Source organism: Tympanuchus pallidicinctus, unplaced genomic scaffold (genome assembly GCF_026119805.1).
Source record: "Tympanuchus pallidicinctus isolate F22 unplaced genomic scaffold, pur_lepc_1.0 scaffold1, whole genome shotgun sequence".
Lineage (NCBI taxonomy): Eukaryota > Metazoa > Chordata > Aves > Galliformes > Phasianidae > Tympanuchus > Tympanuchus pallidicinctus.
The window spans coordinates 98,491,695-98,507,815 of NW_026294618.1; the positions used below are offsets into that span (position 1 = coordinate 98,491,695).

Genomic DNA, 16,121 nt, shown 5'->3' on the forward strand with positions numbered 1-16,121 from the left:
TAAACAATTTAAAGCAATTTCTGGAATTAAAACTATTATAAAACGTAGCTTCATTTTATTTATTTAGTTAGTTGGTTTTGTTTTGTTTGGCTTTTCCTTTATTTTCCTTTAGTTTCATCTCCCAGTGCTTTGCTTCCTGTGGCATCTGACTTCGCTGGTTGAAATGTATCTACAGGAAAAAATACTGAAATTGTTAGAAAACATTTAGCCAGTTAATGGTCTGAGATGAGATTAACAAATAACTTGCAATAAAGTTAATGTCTCCACTGTACCTGGAATAATGCTGCTTCAGTTTGTGCATTTTTATGTGTTTATGACATATTAATTGTAAAATTATAAAGCAAAAATATCTTTTTAACGTTACATGTTGCTGGAAAAAAGCAGCAAGTTTATGTGTCTTTTCCTTGGTAACTTTGCTCATTCTGTTTGAGATATTGGCAACTTGTTAATGTGATCCAGTGAGAAACACGTTTGTTGGAAGCCAAAGTGCAAGTCTGTTTTTTTGTGTATTCTCATCAGGCCCCAGCACAACGTGCCAAGAGGATTCGTGTGCAAACCAGGGAGTGTGCTTGCAGCAGTGGGATGGATTCAGTTGTGACTGTAGCATGACCTCCTTTAGCGGACCATTATGCAATGACCGTAAGTACACTAAAATGTGCTGGTTTGAAGGCTCTAGAGCTCTAAGGCAGCATTTCAAGCAAGTGTCGGAAGCTTTATATTATTTTAATATACAGTATTAAATGAACTGGCAAACCTTGTGAATATCTGTAAGGATATGGGAAAAAAAATAGCTAAAATATGCAGTATGAATTGTGGACAATGTGCAGTATTAAACACTGGCAGAATTTGTTTTTATTATAGTTGATTACATATCTAATATACTGATGGTTACCCATTTGAAATAAGCTCTTTCTTGCATAAATGTTACAAGTAGTATTTGCTGGTTGTTGTTTTTTTTTTTTTTCTGATTGAAAAAAAAGTCTTTTACATTTTATTCTTTTAAGCTATATTGTAATTTCCTAGCATTATCTCATGAGAGCTGTAATTACTGTGAAACAGTTGACAAGCCTTATTCTCTCCTTTTGTAGATTTCTTTAGGTGACACACTGAGCATTTTGATAATAAAAGCATACAGAGTATTTTAGTTCTTTTAAATTTCATCTCAATAAAGCTACATAATACACACCAACCATCTGGTGTTGGAAAGGAAAACTTAAAATATGTCAGAAGTGAGGTGCCTGATTCACCAATATAATCTAATTTTTTTCCAATCTAGACTTATTGATCAGAATAGAATGATGCAGAATTGAAAGCGAAGCAGAAATGCAGGAGCCTTAATGGTCCACAATAACTGTTAAAAGAAAACTGCTCAGTTTTCTTTTTAAATCAGCACATCTGAAATATCGGTGTTACATGTATCTATGATAATGGAATTTCTTTAGGCACTTTTATTTTCATTTGTGTACGTTTCTCTGAGTGAATGTCTGATGAAACAGTGTGTTGACATGACTGCCTAGCCATGCATTTTAGATTTCTGTGTCTTGATCCCATTCTCCAGTCTACAGCATGATGCACCTTCTTGGACAAACTCTAACATAACACAATAACTATCATCTGAAGTGCTTTGGGCTCAGATTATATCTAACTTGAGGCTTAAAAATGAATTATGCAAAAGATGCAGTAATGATTTTCATGCGAGTTCCAATTTTCTACTCTTGACCACTGTTGAAAAAATGAGGAAAAGATTCATGTTAGCTTCCCTACACTTGCTATCATGGTAGAAATGAAATGTGGCATCAGAGAACTTCAGAGAATTTGAAGAAAGGTTTGTGTGTTTATTCCTATGAGTTTGCCTTTCCAATTGTATAAGTAATCAGCCATACTACAAAGCATGTTTTTAAAGATATTAGCCTTCTACTATCTACTACAGAGGAAAATTTTTTCTATTTTTCTTTTATGCCGGTGCTTCTGGCTTTCTGTGACCTGAGTTCTTTCAAAAGTAACTAAAAACTGTGAAATGTATCATTATTTTAATTCATATCTAGCAAAGGAAAATCTCTTTCTGTACATTTGTTTTAGTAGTAGCTGATGTCTGGACCTGGAATATTCTGTAAACTATTTTTTCAAATACAAATCAGGCATACTGAAAAGCTAGCATAAGAATAACATTTAGCAGTCTATGAAGTCTCACTAGTACAGTAGTGTTGTGGAGCACACTGTATAGAATCAGATAACTCAGTGTAGTACTTCTGATGATGGTGAAGGGGTATCTTTGGTACAAGGCTGCCAACAATGCTTACTTCTTTCCAGATAGGTCATTTTTTTATGTTCTGTCACAAATATGAGATACAAATGTATCCTAGATGCAGATGTTTTGTGATAGAATGCAGTTTGGTAAATTTAATTTGTTTATTTAGTGCTTTATCTTGGCTCTTCAGGTTATTTTTCATTTCAAAAATCTGCCAAACAAATCTAATGAGAAAGATTTTTTTTGCCATGATATATAGGGGGAAGAGGGGTTGGATGGAGAAAAAATCATGGTGTAATTTCAGTGTTGTCTAGATGCTTCTAGACTTGTGTCTGCATTCTTTAGGAAGGGCAGAATGGATAGAGAAATCGTGAACTGTTACTATAGGTTTTAGTAAATTGCATGGGCTACAAAACACATGCCAAACTTTTGCAGCACTGAAGTAAGCCACATTCCTTTCACGTCAAGTGAGGTGGTTCCTGTGACAAGTTTAGAGTAGCACCTGCTTGCTACTGACAAACACAGACCTTATAAAAGACAGTGTGCAAGATGTGGAAGCAGGGCCAGGTGATCCAGGAATGCAGTCTGTGAATGCATAGCAAGAACAACCAAAGCCTAGCCTAGCAGGGGACATAGATAGCAACAGGAAGAGCTCCTGTCAGCACTGAAAGAAAGAGCAGGAAAATGGGCCCACCACTAAATGAGGTGAAAGGACCTCAGGGCAAAGGACAAGGAATAAATCAGGGTACTCCATGGCTTCATCGTGATCTTTATCAATAAGACCAGCCTTCAGCATTTTCACTGCACTTGACCACACTTGTACAATACACAAGATATACACTGCATGCCTATGGCAACTGAAGGGGTTAATCCATATGTTTTCCTTATCACTGTGAACTTGCTCTTGATTATCTTTGAAAGGTCCTGACTTTGGGAGGCGGTTCCAGAGAATTGAGGGGAAAAAAAAAAAGAAAGTGCTGTCCTCAAGAAGGAGGAAACTAGAGACTGGTCATCCTAACATCAATTCCAGGAAATGTGATAGAAAAGATCAACCTGGCAGCTATTTCCAAACATAGTAGAGACAGGAGGGCAATTAGGAATATCTAGCGTGGACCTACAGAGGGGAAATTATATGATTTCATGAGTGTAGATTCGGTATTTAGTTGTTTTTCATTTTATTGCTAAGCAGAGAATTCAACCTCTCATTTGAAAGCATGATGAGTACTCAAAATTGGGACTGAATCATGTATCTTTCTGGAAAAACAAAACAAAACCAACCAACCAAACAAAGAAATGAAATTATAATTGTCTCAGATTGAATGCAGCGAACAGTGGATACTCTTGGCTGTTACTGAGGATAGACTGAGAAGTCCTGAGGTCATAGGATGTTATAAAAATATATTAGTTAAGTTTATAAGAGATATGGATAGTAGGGTATTTGGCATTATACAGATTCCAGGAGGGATTGAATACTTCTGTTTTTGGTGTAGTGCTCTGCGAGTGCATTAAGTAAGACTGAAGTTATACTTCGAACCCTGAAAAATTTAAATATTAAGTCGATTTTTGAAATAAATGGACATTTTTATAAACGTCAGTCTTCCTTGAAGAACTCTGATCAGAACAGGTGCATTTTTGCAGTGAATGAGACAAGAGTCTTTTATTATGTGAACAGGCAACTAACAATTATATAATAATCCATATGCAAGGAGGGGTAATTTAATATTGTGTTCAGAAATGTGCAGATGGCTTTCTCTAGATTTACAGTACTTTATGCCTGAAATTTAACGTTGTATCTCACTCACACTACATAGTGCATAAAGAAAAGGAATATTTATTATTTTGAGTTAGCTATACAAGTAACTTGGTATGATCAGTCATTGATATGATCAGTGTTGACATTGGATAGACATTCTGCTGTCACAGTGTCTTTCTTTTTCGAAAATGCAAATCAGGCTGATATTCGTATAATCCCTCTGTATGGTATCACTCAGTGTTACCCAAGTGATGAGTTTAAACTCTGTACACACATAAATATATATTTATTAATTTATTTTGCTGTTAAGGATATGGCATCTTTTGGACCTTTTGACACTGAGAATGTAGAGTGCCTTAATGCTACTTTTGTGAGGATTTGGACGAAGTGAAGAAACTTCATTAAATCAATGACCAAAACCTAAAGTAACCATACGAGCTACTCCATGTTTTGGTACTTCCCAAAATAGCAGAAAATATTCCTGGCCAAGTGTTTGCAGTTGCTAGCTATCAATAAGCATATAACCTGTTATTGAGAAAAAGGACGCACAATTCCTCAGAGTACATTAAAACACATTTGATTTCCACCTCCAGTAGCTGAGAATTAAAAAAAAACTGTCCCTGATAACATACAAGTCTAAATATTTGATGTGATTATTTTGCCATGGAGGCTCATGGTACACAGGAGAAATAAAGACAGCAACTCACAATTACAACACAGGGCAAGCTTCTGGAATGAACTAATTAAAGAAATCTCAATTTGTTCAGCTTATCTCATCCAATCTTTCTCTGTAATGAATATCTGGAATTTTTGGTGACAAACATCAATGGCCTAATTTGTATTATCTTCAAAGGAAGTGGGATTTCACACAAGCAGTCTTGAGAACTTAGAAATGCCTTGGTATTTAGGAGAATTAGAAAAACTGTAAATAGAGCAAGGAAGACAAGAAGTGCTAACTGTGAACCACAGCTGCGAAACAACATTTTAAAACTTTTGTTTCTATTGGAATCTTGATCCAGATAAGGTGCACTTTGAGCTACTAGGCTGTTGGGACTGTGATGTAACATGGGAGCACACACTGCTTTGAGCAGCATGACTCAAAAAATGAAAACTTTTTTTTTTCTCATCCTCCAATCCTTGATGGCCCAGCTATAATAGCTTTTCCACTTCTATCTTGTATGGATCTCAAAGCAAAGTAAATTTTGTCTTTTCATTAATATCTGCTCAATCTATCAATTACATAAAGTTAACCAGGCATTCTTTTCTTGATGGTCTGAAAACAGCTTTTAGAGTTTTTGCCTTCTTTACAAAAACATTCTGGAGTTGCCAATTGGGTGAGGTAATAGTTAGGTAATTTCCATATTCCTTAAAGATATAGATCACCCTATTTAAAAAAGAGTTTGACTGTGACTGCATATTGTCACTTAATATTTCTAAAAAAACGGTAGCAAGAAAAGCTTCAAGTGAGGATAACATGATACAAAAAAAGAAAATACAAAACTTTTAAGGTAGCCAGAACATATTTTTATAGCTCTGCTTGTAGCTCAGATCAAAGCAATTATGCAACACTCGTGGCCTACTCAGAGGCATTTTCTGCTTCACAATATTAAAAATGGAACATAGTGTCAGAAAATTGTGAGCTTCTCTCTGCCTCTGGAAGAATTAAGGGAGTAATTAAATTGAATTTTGGTATGTCAATAATATCTTTCTCTTATTAATGGTGTAATAATTTTGTAAATCAAATCCTGGAAGTGTTTCCAGTGTCATAAAGGTGAAAATGATTAAAGGTAATGAAATTCATTCTCATGGAATTAAAATTGTTCTGTTGGGTATCGTCAGATTCCTTTCTCTAGAACATTCAAATTATTACAATTTGATAGTGTGTTATGTACAATTCAGGTCTGAAATTTGGTATCTATTAGAAAAGCTATTCACAGTAACAGTGATAGCAGATAAGTGCTGTCGCTATTCTTTCTCATACATTTCTCTTTTAAAGATACTAATACAGTCTTGTAAACTGGAACGTTCCAATAATATGTATTAAGATAAATGTTAGGTAACTATTAGGTTTCTAAACAAGATTAATGGTCACATATGGTGCAGCTGAAGCAGAAGTTTTACTTCTGTTAATGGTGTCTCCAACAAACCCCTCCCCTCAAAAAAAAGAGCAATGAGTAAGTGCTGGGTTTTTTAAACAGATGATAGCTGTGAGCATCACAAACGGTAAGAAAGAGGGAAAAGCGTTCCTAGTTTGTCTCCTTTTTAACCCATAGCTTGAGAAGAGCTCAAAGTATTTATAAGGAGTTTAGTAATATATACCTATTTTATCTATAAGTTATTTACAGTAGCACAATGATGGTTGACACATCAGAAAAGCAAAATTATTCAGTCCTTCTGAAGTCTGTACAGCTGGACTCAGGTTACTAAGGCAACCTGATCTTCCCCAGCATGTATTCTTGCTTGACAGATAGGTAGGTAGGTTAGATTCCAAGTAACAACATAGATAACAAGGATACAAGGCACTCCTATACGCATTACAAAACAAAATTTTCATGGTAGCTTGAGATCTTCTTTAGAGTCTTCTGTGTTTTCTTTTTTCTTTTTCTTTTTTTTTTTTTTTTCTCCCCCTCAGATGATGTAGAAAATTGAGGCAAAGTAAAAACTTCTATTAATAAAGTAGACAAAATGACCTAAATCTTACATGGGTGAATCAAGGTGTTCTGCAATCCAATTTAATGATCTGTGCAATTCCTCAGCAGCTGAGAATGGAAGCATGTGCTGGTATAATGGTAAGGCACATAGTAAGATAAATTTTGCAGACGTTTTTATAACTTTCATAGTTTTGTTCTCTTCTCATGCTACAGGATGGATATTGTAACCTATTTTTTGACCACTTATATCTGCTGATTAGATGGAGATGGGAAGCTGTTCTGAATGAAATTTTGACTTTCTTCCTAGTGTGCTTATTCTCTCTTAATATCACATGATATTTAAGATCCTTGAATATCTCATTTTAACTGGGGCGTATGAATGTTATATACTGATGTTGTGTTTTAAAGTCTTTGTAACTGTTGTCATGGAATCATAAAATTGTTTGAAGGTCACCTAGTCCAGCTTCCCTGCACTGAACAGGGATACCTAGAGCTAGATCAGACAACTCCTGACCATAAGTAACTCCAAAGATGGGGCATCCATCACTTCTCTGGGCAGACTGTTCCAATGCCTCACCACCCTTATTATAAAAACAAACAAAAATATGTTTTTCCTTATATTTGGTCTAAAACTCACCTCTTTTAGTTTGAAACCATTTCCCCTTGTTCTATCACAACAGACCTTGATAAAGAGCCTGTCTCCGTCTTTCTTACTGCCTCCTTCAGATACTGAAATATACTGATTTTCTGCTTAGGTATTTCAAGAAATTTTGTAAGAAGGAAGCAGGATTCATAGTAGCTACAAAAAACACTGTTGGAAGCATTACTTCTGCGAGTAAAAGAACTTAACCAGGTCTTAGTGTCTGCTGGTTTAATGAAGCCAACTACAAAATTAAGTCCTAGCCTAAGGAAAACTGTTGCATACTCAAAAGTGAGCAATCAACACCCAGCTTGGGTACTGGAAAGCTGGACTTTAAGAACAGGCAGCAAAGAGCATCTGATGCTCATCAAACTGTTTGGTGCACACAAAGCCAATTTAAAGGTTGTATTAAGGTTGTATTTGTCAGTTTGTTGCTGATTCTGATGGAATGTTCATGCTGCTAAGCCTTAAGCTGTCACTCTTTGTAATGAAGTCGTACTTCCAACTGGAAACAGACATGAAAAAGCGCTTCATTTCACTCTAAACATTCACGCACTAAAAAACACTTAAAATGCATGGCATACAGTGTACAATGTCAAAAAGCATTAATATTTACAGATACCATTTTCAAATGATCATAAGCTCTTAATCTGTGTTACCATATAAGGAAGTCCTCTCTTAGTGAATGTTGTTTTAACATTCTCTCCCTTTTAAACAGTGTAAATCTTCAGAATACTCCCGGTCACATCAGTGGGCTGATGCTTGGATTGTACAAAATATTTTACATAGAGACCAGAGAACTTTGAATTTGGGAAATTAATGCCACTCAGAAGTATCAGCTCTGGTAGGCAACTCCTCCTGTCCAGAGATGTTAAGTAGGAGCTGATGTTGCAGGCAGGGCCCCCAACCTCCACATTTAATACTAGACCAGGCTGCCCTTACTAAAAGTACACTTTCCTTGTAACTTCATGAACTGTAATTGTACGTGCTGTCTCATATCTAAATAGGTTTATGGACAGCTCATACGCTTGTTTTTGACTTTCAAGTCTCCTGCAGGGTATCAGAAAGACCACAGTGTTTCATTACATCAGAAGAAGACAAAAGACCTTTCCTGTCTTTCACCATTCCCTATATTGTAGAGGTATCATTGTAATTAAAGCTACCTACACACTTTCTCCTTCAAGTAATTGGATGCCACTCTCCTGGTCAGTAAATCAATTTAAGGATTGTCTTGTTTCTATGTATATTAAATAGAAAGGGCTTGTATGTCTGCAGGGGACATATATGGGATATGCATAGATCAGTTGTACAGGATGTACACAGCAGTTACCAGTATTTCTCAAAACCACCAGAATGCCTGCACAAATATACTTGTATTTTGCAAGAGCAGCAAACAAAACGATTTAAACAAGTCAGATTTGCAGTGCATTAACAAAGCTACGTATATAGCTATTTCAAAGAATATTCAAGGCTGCTCAGGAGTATCAGACTCAGTATACGTGTGGTAAAGGTCTAATATGAACATAGGTAGAGGACAAGCTTCAGCTTCCTAAGTACCAGTAGTTCAGCCAAGGTGATGTATATCTGAAAATCTTGAGGGGGATGGGGAGGGAAATCCCCTAATTTTATGCAAATTCTGGAAAGATGTTCAGCAGTCCACTGAGCCATTTGCTGACCTTCTTCCACCTGCTTGTTTTTTTTTGCCAAGATATACCTTGACCTTGAGCTCCGTTCCTTCCCCCTGTGCTTAGTCTTTTCTTCCTTTACTTTTGTCTGCTAAAAGGATAGGAATGTGTTTTAATAGGCTTCTTTCTGTAATCCCTGAAGGGAAGCCTTTACGGCAGGAAAATATTCAAAATGATAGTATCTCTCTAATTGAAAGCACTACCAGGAAAAAATGAAAAATGGGAAAGTTCAGATGCTTTCAGAAGCAAGTGGATTTTATTTCTGTACAACCGAGGCCTGAAAACTTCCAAATGTCACTATGTTGAGAACATTTTACTAGCAATAGTAAGCCTATTTCTCCCTGAAACTCTACCCCAAAACTTTCATCTTTCCAGCCTCTATTTGCTACCATTGTGTATTACTACTGATATTTAATTTGAACTACTTAATGCAGCTTTGCTGGGATGACAGCCAACTTCAAAGAAAACATTTCCTCTCTAACCCCAACAAATGCACAGGGCCAAGACATGATATTTTCACTGAAGATTAACCTTTTCCTGGGGATGATACAGTATGCCAAACAACAAGGAAAGGCTCTGAGTACTATAATAGAATAGCCTATAATAGAAATGCAGTTTATTGTAATTTCAGATTTATAGAGAAAGTATTTTTTTTTTATAATTTTGCTATATCTGCACTATGGATTTTATTGAATTTATTGATCAAAAGATAGACAAATTATATTAGGAATTTCTCCAGCTTGCTTCTCTAGGAATTCTCCAGGAATTTCTGAATGAAAATAGGGCTGAGATTTTGCTATAGCTAGAAAGCTGTAAAAAAATATTTAATTTATTGTCTTGGAAAATGTCAGGGAGGAAAGTCAAAACTGTATGGTCTTCCCTGTATCTGGAGCAGGAACAACATCCTAAGTGGTAAATTAAAGTTCCTTTTAATGTACAAAAAAACTCTCAAAAAGTAGGAAGTCTATTACTTTTCTTTTTTCTTTTTTCTTTTTTTTTCTTTTTAATTTCCTTAAATTGTTGATTGCAGACACTTTCCAAAATAGGGTTATCAGTTGGGGTGGGGGGAAAGGGTGGCACTTAACAATATTTAAGTCATTTCATATAATAGAGCATCACTGATGCAGCAGAGGCAGCCGGGGGGGGCGGGGAGGAGGAGAAGATGCAGTGGAACCAAACTTTAGATTTATAAAATGTAGGGATCTCTGCCTTCTAAGTCAAGGTCTTGTGAAACTCCATCTTTAGCCCAATACACCAGACAGTAATATTATGATGAGGGACATGCTATTGCTAGATTACTAACCTTAATCAGTTTGTATGTTAAATCATTTGTAAAATTGGAAAGCATAGGAGGGAGAGTATGAGAATGTAGAAGGAAGTAGGGAATGATAACCTTGCATGGAAGTGTTGGCAGTTTTGCATCCTTACGTCATAAGTTCTTCTGGACAGCACAAGACAGTTTGGAGTAGAGTTCTGTGTGATTTTAGTTTCTGAACTGTTGAGGCCTACCAGTATTTAATAGTACACTACATTGGGAAAAAAATGCCACAGAATGTCTGTACACAGCCATGTTTGTTTGTAAGTTTAAATAAAATGAAATATGGACTATTGTGAGGCATCCATAGACTTGCAAATAATAATACCCCGCTGTAAATATTCTGCAAAGAATGTAGTATATTTGCTTATGTGAGGAAAAAAAAAAGGGGACCTATTTATAACAAAGGTCTCATATAGGCCTATATTTCTAGATTAATTTTAGATACTCTCAGTAATAAATTAAATTATCCCTTCACGTCACTGTTAAGTGATTCTTAAGAAATTTTTTTTGTCACTCTTTTAAAATATAATTAGATTTTAAAAACAAACAAAAAAAGACAAAACAGGAAATGGGAAATTTAATCAAGCACAAGTAACAGCACTTTGTTAAAATCGTTCCCAGACTTCTTACGTATATATCAGTAATCGCCTTTTCACATTAAGACGTCTTCTAAAATTCTCAGTTCATTTTCTATTCTTTTGGCAGTCTGAACAATTTGTCTGTTTGTTTTTTTGTTTGTTTGTTTGTTTTTTGTTTTTTTTTCTGCTTGTGAATGGAAAATGATGAAAAACCTATAAATCCAGAGATGAGTTTTAATATGAATTTCCACATTGCAGATGTTCTGTTTTCTAAACAGTTATATGAAAATGCAGGCATTTATTAAATGGACTAGCTTCACTGGAAAAAGCCTCCAATCTTTCCGGGCAAGTAGAAATGATAAAGGAAGTACAGAAGAAAGCTCAGAGGTCCCCAGAGACCTTCCAGATTTAACCTTCATTTCCTTTTTCATCTTAGATTTCTTTATTATTATGTGGAAATATGTGGTTTAGCTGTTCTTCAAGTTGACAGGTGGTAGAAATCCTTTAATTATGATCTTGGTTGTATGCCACCAGTGCACAAAGGGGAACCATGATAATCCACTCCACCGTGTTATTAGGAGTCATTGCACATTACTCGTGCTTTTTAGTGTAAAATCCTGTGTAAATCTCACTGTAGAAATAAAATAACCAAAGTAAAAAAAAAAAAAAGATTAAATTAAATTATATTTGCAGGAAATAAAATAATTAGCTATTATACACCGCTTTTCCATGGACAGATAGTAGGAAAAGCATTTAAAGATTAAGAACTTGTTTGAGCAACCTCTTTTTTTTTTTTTTTTTTTTTGTCTGTTTCTTGCTCAACTATTTAATATATAATTTATCATGTACTTAACCTGTCTTTAAAATATGATGGTGTTATCATGTTCAGTGTATATCAGGTACAGAAAGGAAAACCTTCACAATATTGTTTCCTTTGCCACCTGTTCTGCAAAACTTCTATTTATTAGTACTTTTATTCCATTTAGATAAAACGTGATTTATCTCTTCCCTTTGCTTAGTATACATTTGGTTAGTAATTCTCTGTAGTTATTTATGACTGGACTTGAGGCTATTTTCAAGCACTTGGAGACCTTTATTTTTTTTTCCTATTGGAGTGGCATAAAAGGGCCCTAGGTCAAAATTCAATGTATCTACAGAGAGCCAGTGTAATTACCTTACAAACAGAGAATGCAATGGTGCTGTTGGAATGGGAAGCTTCCTCTCTGTCCCCAGCCCCCAGGGTAACAAGACAAATGAAGAGCGTGGAACAAGGAGGAAATCAAAAGTTTCCTTCAGCCTATAATGACCTGGATAATCATCACAATTCTCAAATACACTTCAGTGGTGAAGTGCTCCCTGTCCATTGTCCATAATGGCTTTTCTACCAGCATAGGTAGAATCAGCTTGGGATTCATTCCTATGCGATGTAAATGGAACACATAAAATAATGCAGTACTGTATACAGACAGTGATTCCTGCTCTCCAGACTATTGCGTTACCAAACAAATTGAAAAGAGTAACTTTTCAAGGAAAAGTTGCCCAACACTAGACGCTGTGTCCGCATTAATGTAATGATCAACAATTTCATCCACTCCAAACTAGCAGCAATATTTCATACCTTTTCCTGAAAAACTGAAGTATACTGTGACACATGGGACTTGCGTTCAGCAGTCATACTTATGTTACAAAAGGGTGATGTTAGCAAAATAATTATTCAAATACAACGCCTATTTTTATGGGCCTTTTTTTTTCCCCATGAATTATTCTATGAAATCACCAATGACTGTTTCTGTAACATGCTGCCCATTCTTATTAATGTTTAAGACAGGCAGTAATGAATTTATTTGTAAGAACATACGTGTCAGTTGTACAGACAGTAAAATAAGCATGTAGTGATGTTGTGGCTATCAGGATTAAGTGTCACTTCTAAAAGTTTCACCCCATTGCTGATATTTGTCCTCTGTTTATGCAGTGGATCGTCAATTGCAATGATCAGACTGGAAGCAATTTCTTTGATGTTTTTAAAAGTAGGAAATAATTTTTCACCTATCTGAATGTCAGTTGGCTGAGAGTAAATTAAAATGTTCCAGTACTGAGACTGGCAATTATTGCCAAATGTAACCTGAACGGCTTTGGTATTAGTATTCCTAGCAGGGATTTTTTTCCTCTTCTTGCAACACGTAGTTCTTGTTTCATTGTAACCGTTTAAATTAGGAGAGCTGAAAACAATGATCAATCAGAGGTAGTTAAAAAAAAGAAAAAAAAAGAAAAAAAAATCATCCCGATATTGCATTTTCTTCATTTATATCTTTCTTTTTCTTTCTTTTTCTTTTTCTTTTTTTCTTTTTTTTTTCTAGTATTTCCCAATTTACTTTTCCCTTTGGCAAACTTGAATTATCTTCTTTATGGGCCAAATTGTGCTTTGATTTAAATTATTGATAAAGGTGTCTTAAATACACTAGCAAGATGGATTTCTAAATAGGCAGCTATCTTTCTAGACTGCTGTGAGTACTATCAGCAGCTAATGAGACCAAGGCTTTCACTGCCCTGATATGCCTGGTTTCCAGCTTTGAATGTGCAGAGCCTGTGTCTGAATCTCGATCCGCTGTATAGCTGTTTAAACCATAGGAAGGCATGGAGCCGTTATTAAATTTACTATATGCCTCTGTGAATCCTGGCAGTGCATTCTCATCTATTGAGAAGTCTTAGAAACAAGCTCCTCAGGCAAAACATCCATTAAAGTTTCTTTTCTTAAAGAAAAAAAAAAATCTTCTGCTAATTTGCTGCAATTTATGTTTGCTTTGTGATTCTGCAGCCAAGCCTGCCAATGAAACTGTGCTAATCATTAGGAAGCTTGTGCTTGTATGCATTCAGGCATTCTACAAATACCACTCCATAACTAAAGCGATGTTCTAAAAGGGTTTGGGTTTGTTTTTCCTGCATGGTTAAAATCTTACAGCATGTGATTTTGCTCTTTTCTCTCCTTAAAAATCCTTGTGTATTTCGTTTGAGGAAAAACTATTCTTACAGCATACTTTTTTCTTTTATATAGTGTAGTTTAATGATAGAAAATAGGTCTCTCACAGATAAAATTACATACTACATGCTCCTGTGTCCTGTCTCAAAGATTTAAGCCCTATAATCTTTTAAAAATTGATCATTAGTCATTTATCTTCTGTAATGGTACCGTTGGCTAAGAATTTGAAAAACAGTTAAATTAAAAGAAAAAAGAAGAATAAGGGTCAGTAGAGGTAGCACTTTGTGGGAAGGCCATTAGAAACGAAGGGGGAGTGGATAGAAGTGTATCTTGTAAAGATCTCGTAAAGACCCCAGAAATCCAAGATGAGAAAAGAACTGCTCAACCATTGAAAAATATTGGGTCAATTTTCCACTTTTTGGAGATCTACAGAAGTCTGTGTATCCTCTGTAAACTCTACCACCTCATGTGAAAAGCTGCAACTCCATTTCAACGTTGAATACACAACTTCTGTTCCTTTGTATTCCTTCACACCTGAAGTCTGTGTCTGTTGCTCATCTGAGAAGCTTCCTGTCACAGAGTTAAGGAAAAATTATTTTAATCACCATTTTGGAAGAAGGCATCTCAAGAGAATGGTAGCTTCTACTGATATTTTAGCATTGGTTTATAAATGGATGCATTCCCACATGAAAGTGCAGAGATGAGAATGTAGCTGTCACATCCGGCAAACTTTCTTCAACATTCCTGACTGCAGGAATGTGCACTGTGACTTGCAGTTAACTGTAATACACTTTATGTAATTATTATCTTGCTTTAGTCCTAATGGTTTCTGAGTCCAATAGGGGTGCTAAGTGTAATTTGTGATATTTCAGAACAGACATTACTTTTTAATGTTGCTGTTGTCCAGCAAAGTAGAGCCTATCAGGATATGCTCTATCTTATAGTATGTGATTCTTTTTTCTCATTTTCTGTTTCTTCATCATAATTAGTCCTGATGCTGCCATGTTAGGATAAACTCATGATCCATCTATCTCTGTCCACTCTTCACTATTGGCCAGATACCAGATGCTTCTGATGAGAGCTTGGAGTCTGAGTGGCTGAGGCATATTTGGAAATATTGAAATTTAAAACCTGTATTAACATTTATTTCTGGGCCAGCTTTTGTTCCATAAGCAATGAGGTATAGAAAGAGAGTTATGTAAGGGACAAGTGTATAGGCTTAGTCGTTCTAATTTTATACCTGATGGGGGGAGCACAGCGGTGGTTTGCAGTCTTTATCAAAATAACAAGAGATCTCCTCATTGTTTAATCCTTGTTTACAACCTCCAATAATCCTCATTTTCAGCTTCTAACACAACAAAAGTTGATGATTTACTTTAGCTACAAAAGTCCTGGATATTTTAATTAAATGCTGCTTTCATTAAATGGTACTGCACTGAAATTTCGTCTTGCATAGAATTCAGTAGATATGGTTATCAGGGTACAATTTTAAATATTAATATGCTATCGTTGAGGATGGAAAAATTGCTTAGACTGAAATGATTTGCAAATTTCTGCACTTCAAGGAATCACCTGCAAAGATCTTGGTTTTCACAAACGTGGATTTCACACAGTGGGAAAGCACATAGTTGTTTATGGTCACTTGGAGGTATTTCCATATTAGCTTCAGGTGCCTGTTGTCTAGGTGTTGTCCAGGTGCCTGTCAGCTACATCTGACTATCCACAGTATCATTTTATGTAATTTTGCATCCTTGTGAAATTTGTTAATGAGCCATTTTAGGAAGACATTCCATGCTTTCCAGATAGGACAGCTTAGACTGTTCAGAAAGGGCACAGAATCATAGAAGCATAAAACAGTTTGGTGTGGAAGTCACCTTAAAGAGGTCTAGTTCCAACCCACATGCCACAGGCAGAGACACCTTCCATTAGATCAGATTTCTCAAAGCCCGATCCAGCTTGGCCTTAAACACTTCCAGGGATGGGGTATCCACAGTTTCCTTGAGCAATCTGTTCCAAAGCCTCATCACTTTAATAGTAAAAATTTGTCTTTAATATCTAATCTAAAGCTACCCTCTTCTAGTTTAACTGTCCCTCCTTTTTGTATCACAACACTCCCTGACAAACATGTTTGCATATCTGTCTAAAAAAAGTATTGGAAACAACAAAAACCAAAACAGCGGGATGCTTGGAGATGAACAAAAAGATGGCTATATATAAATATATGGAGTGCCTACCCAGAAATAAACTTTCTGAGAGATCAAGGGATGCCAC

The 16,121-nt window shown here is 35.7% G+C and overlaps 1 protein-coding gene across 19 annotated transcripts in view; it reads left to right on the plus strand.

Moving 5' to 3' along the window:
* Positions 1-16,121, plus strand: part of NRXN1 (neurexin 1) — a 633,366-nt gene that overhangs the window by 305,227 nt on the left and 312,018 nt on the right. For all 19 annotated transcript variants that reach the window (XM_052667052.1, XM_052667120.1, XM_052667663.1 and 16 more), the window contains one exon: positions 520-639. In XM_052667052.1, coding sequence (XP_052523012.1) covers positions 520-639 — 120 coding nt within the window. The remainder of the gene's footprint in view (positions 1-519; positions 640-16,121) is intronic.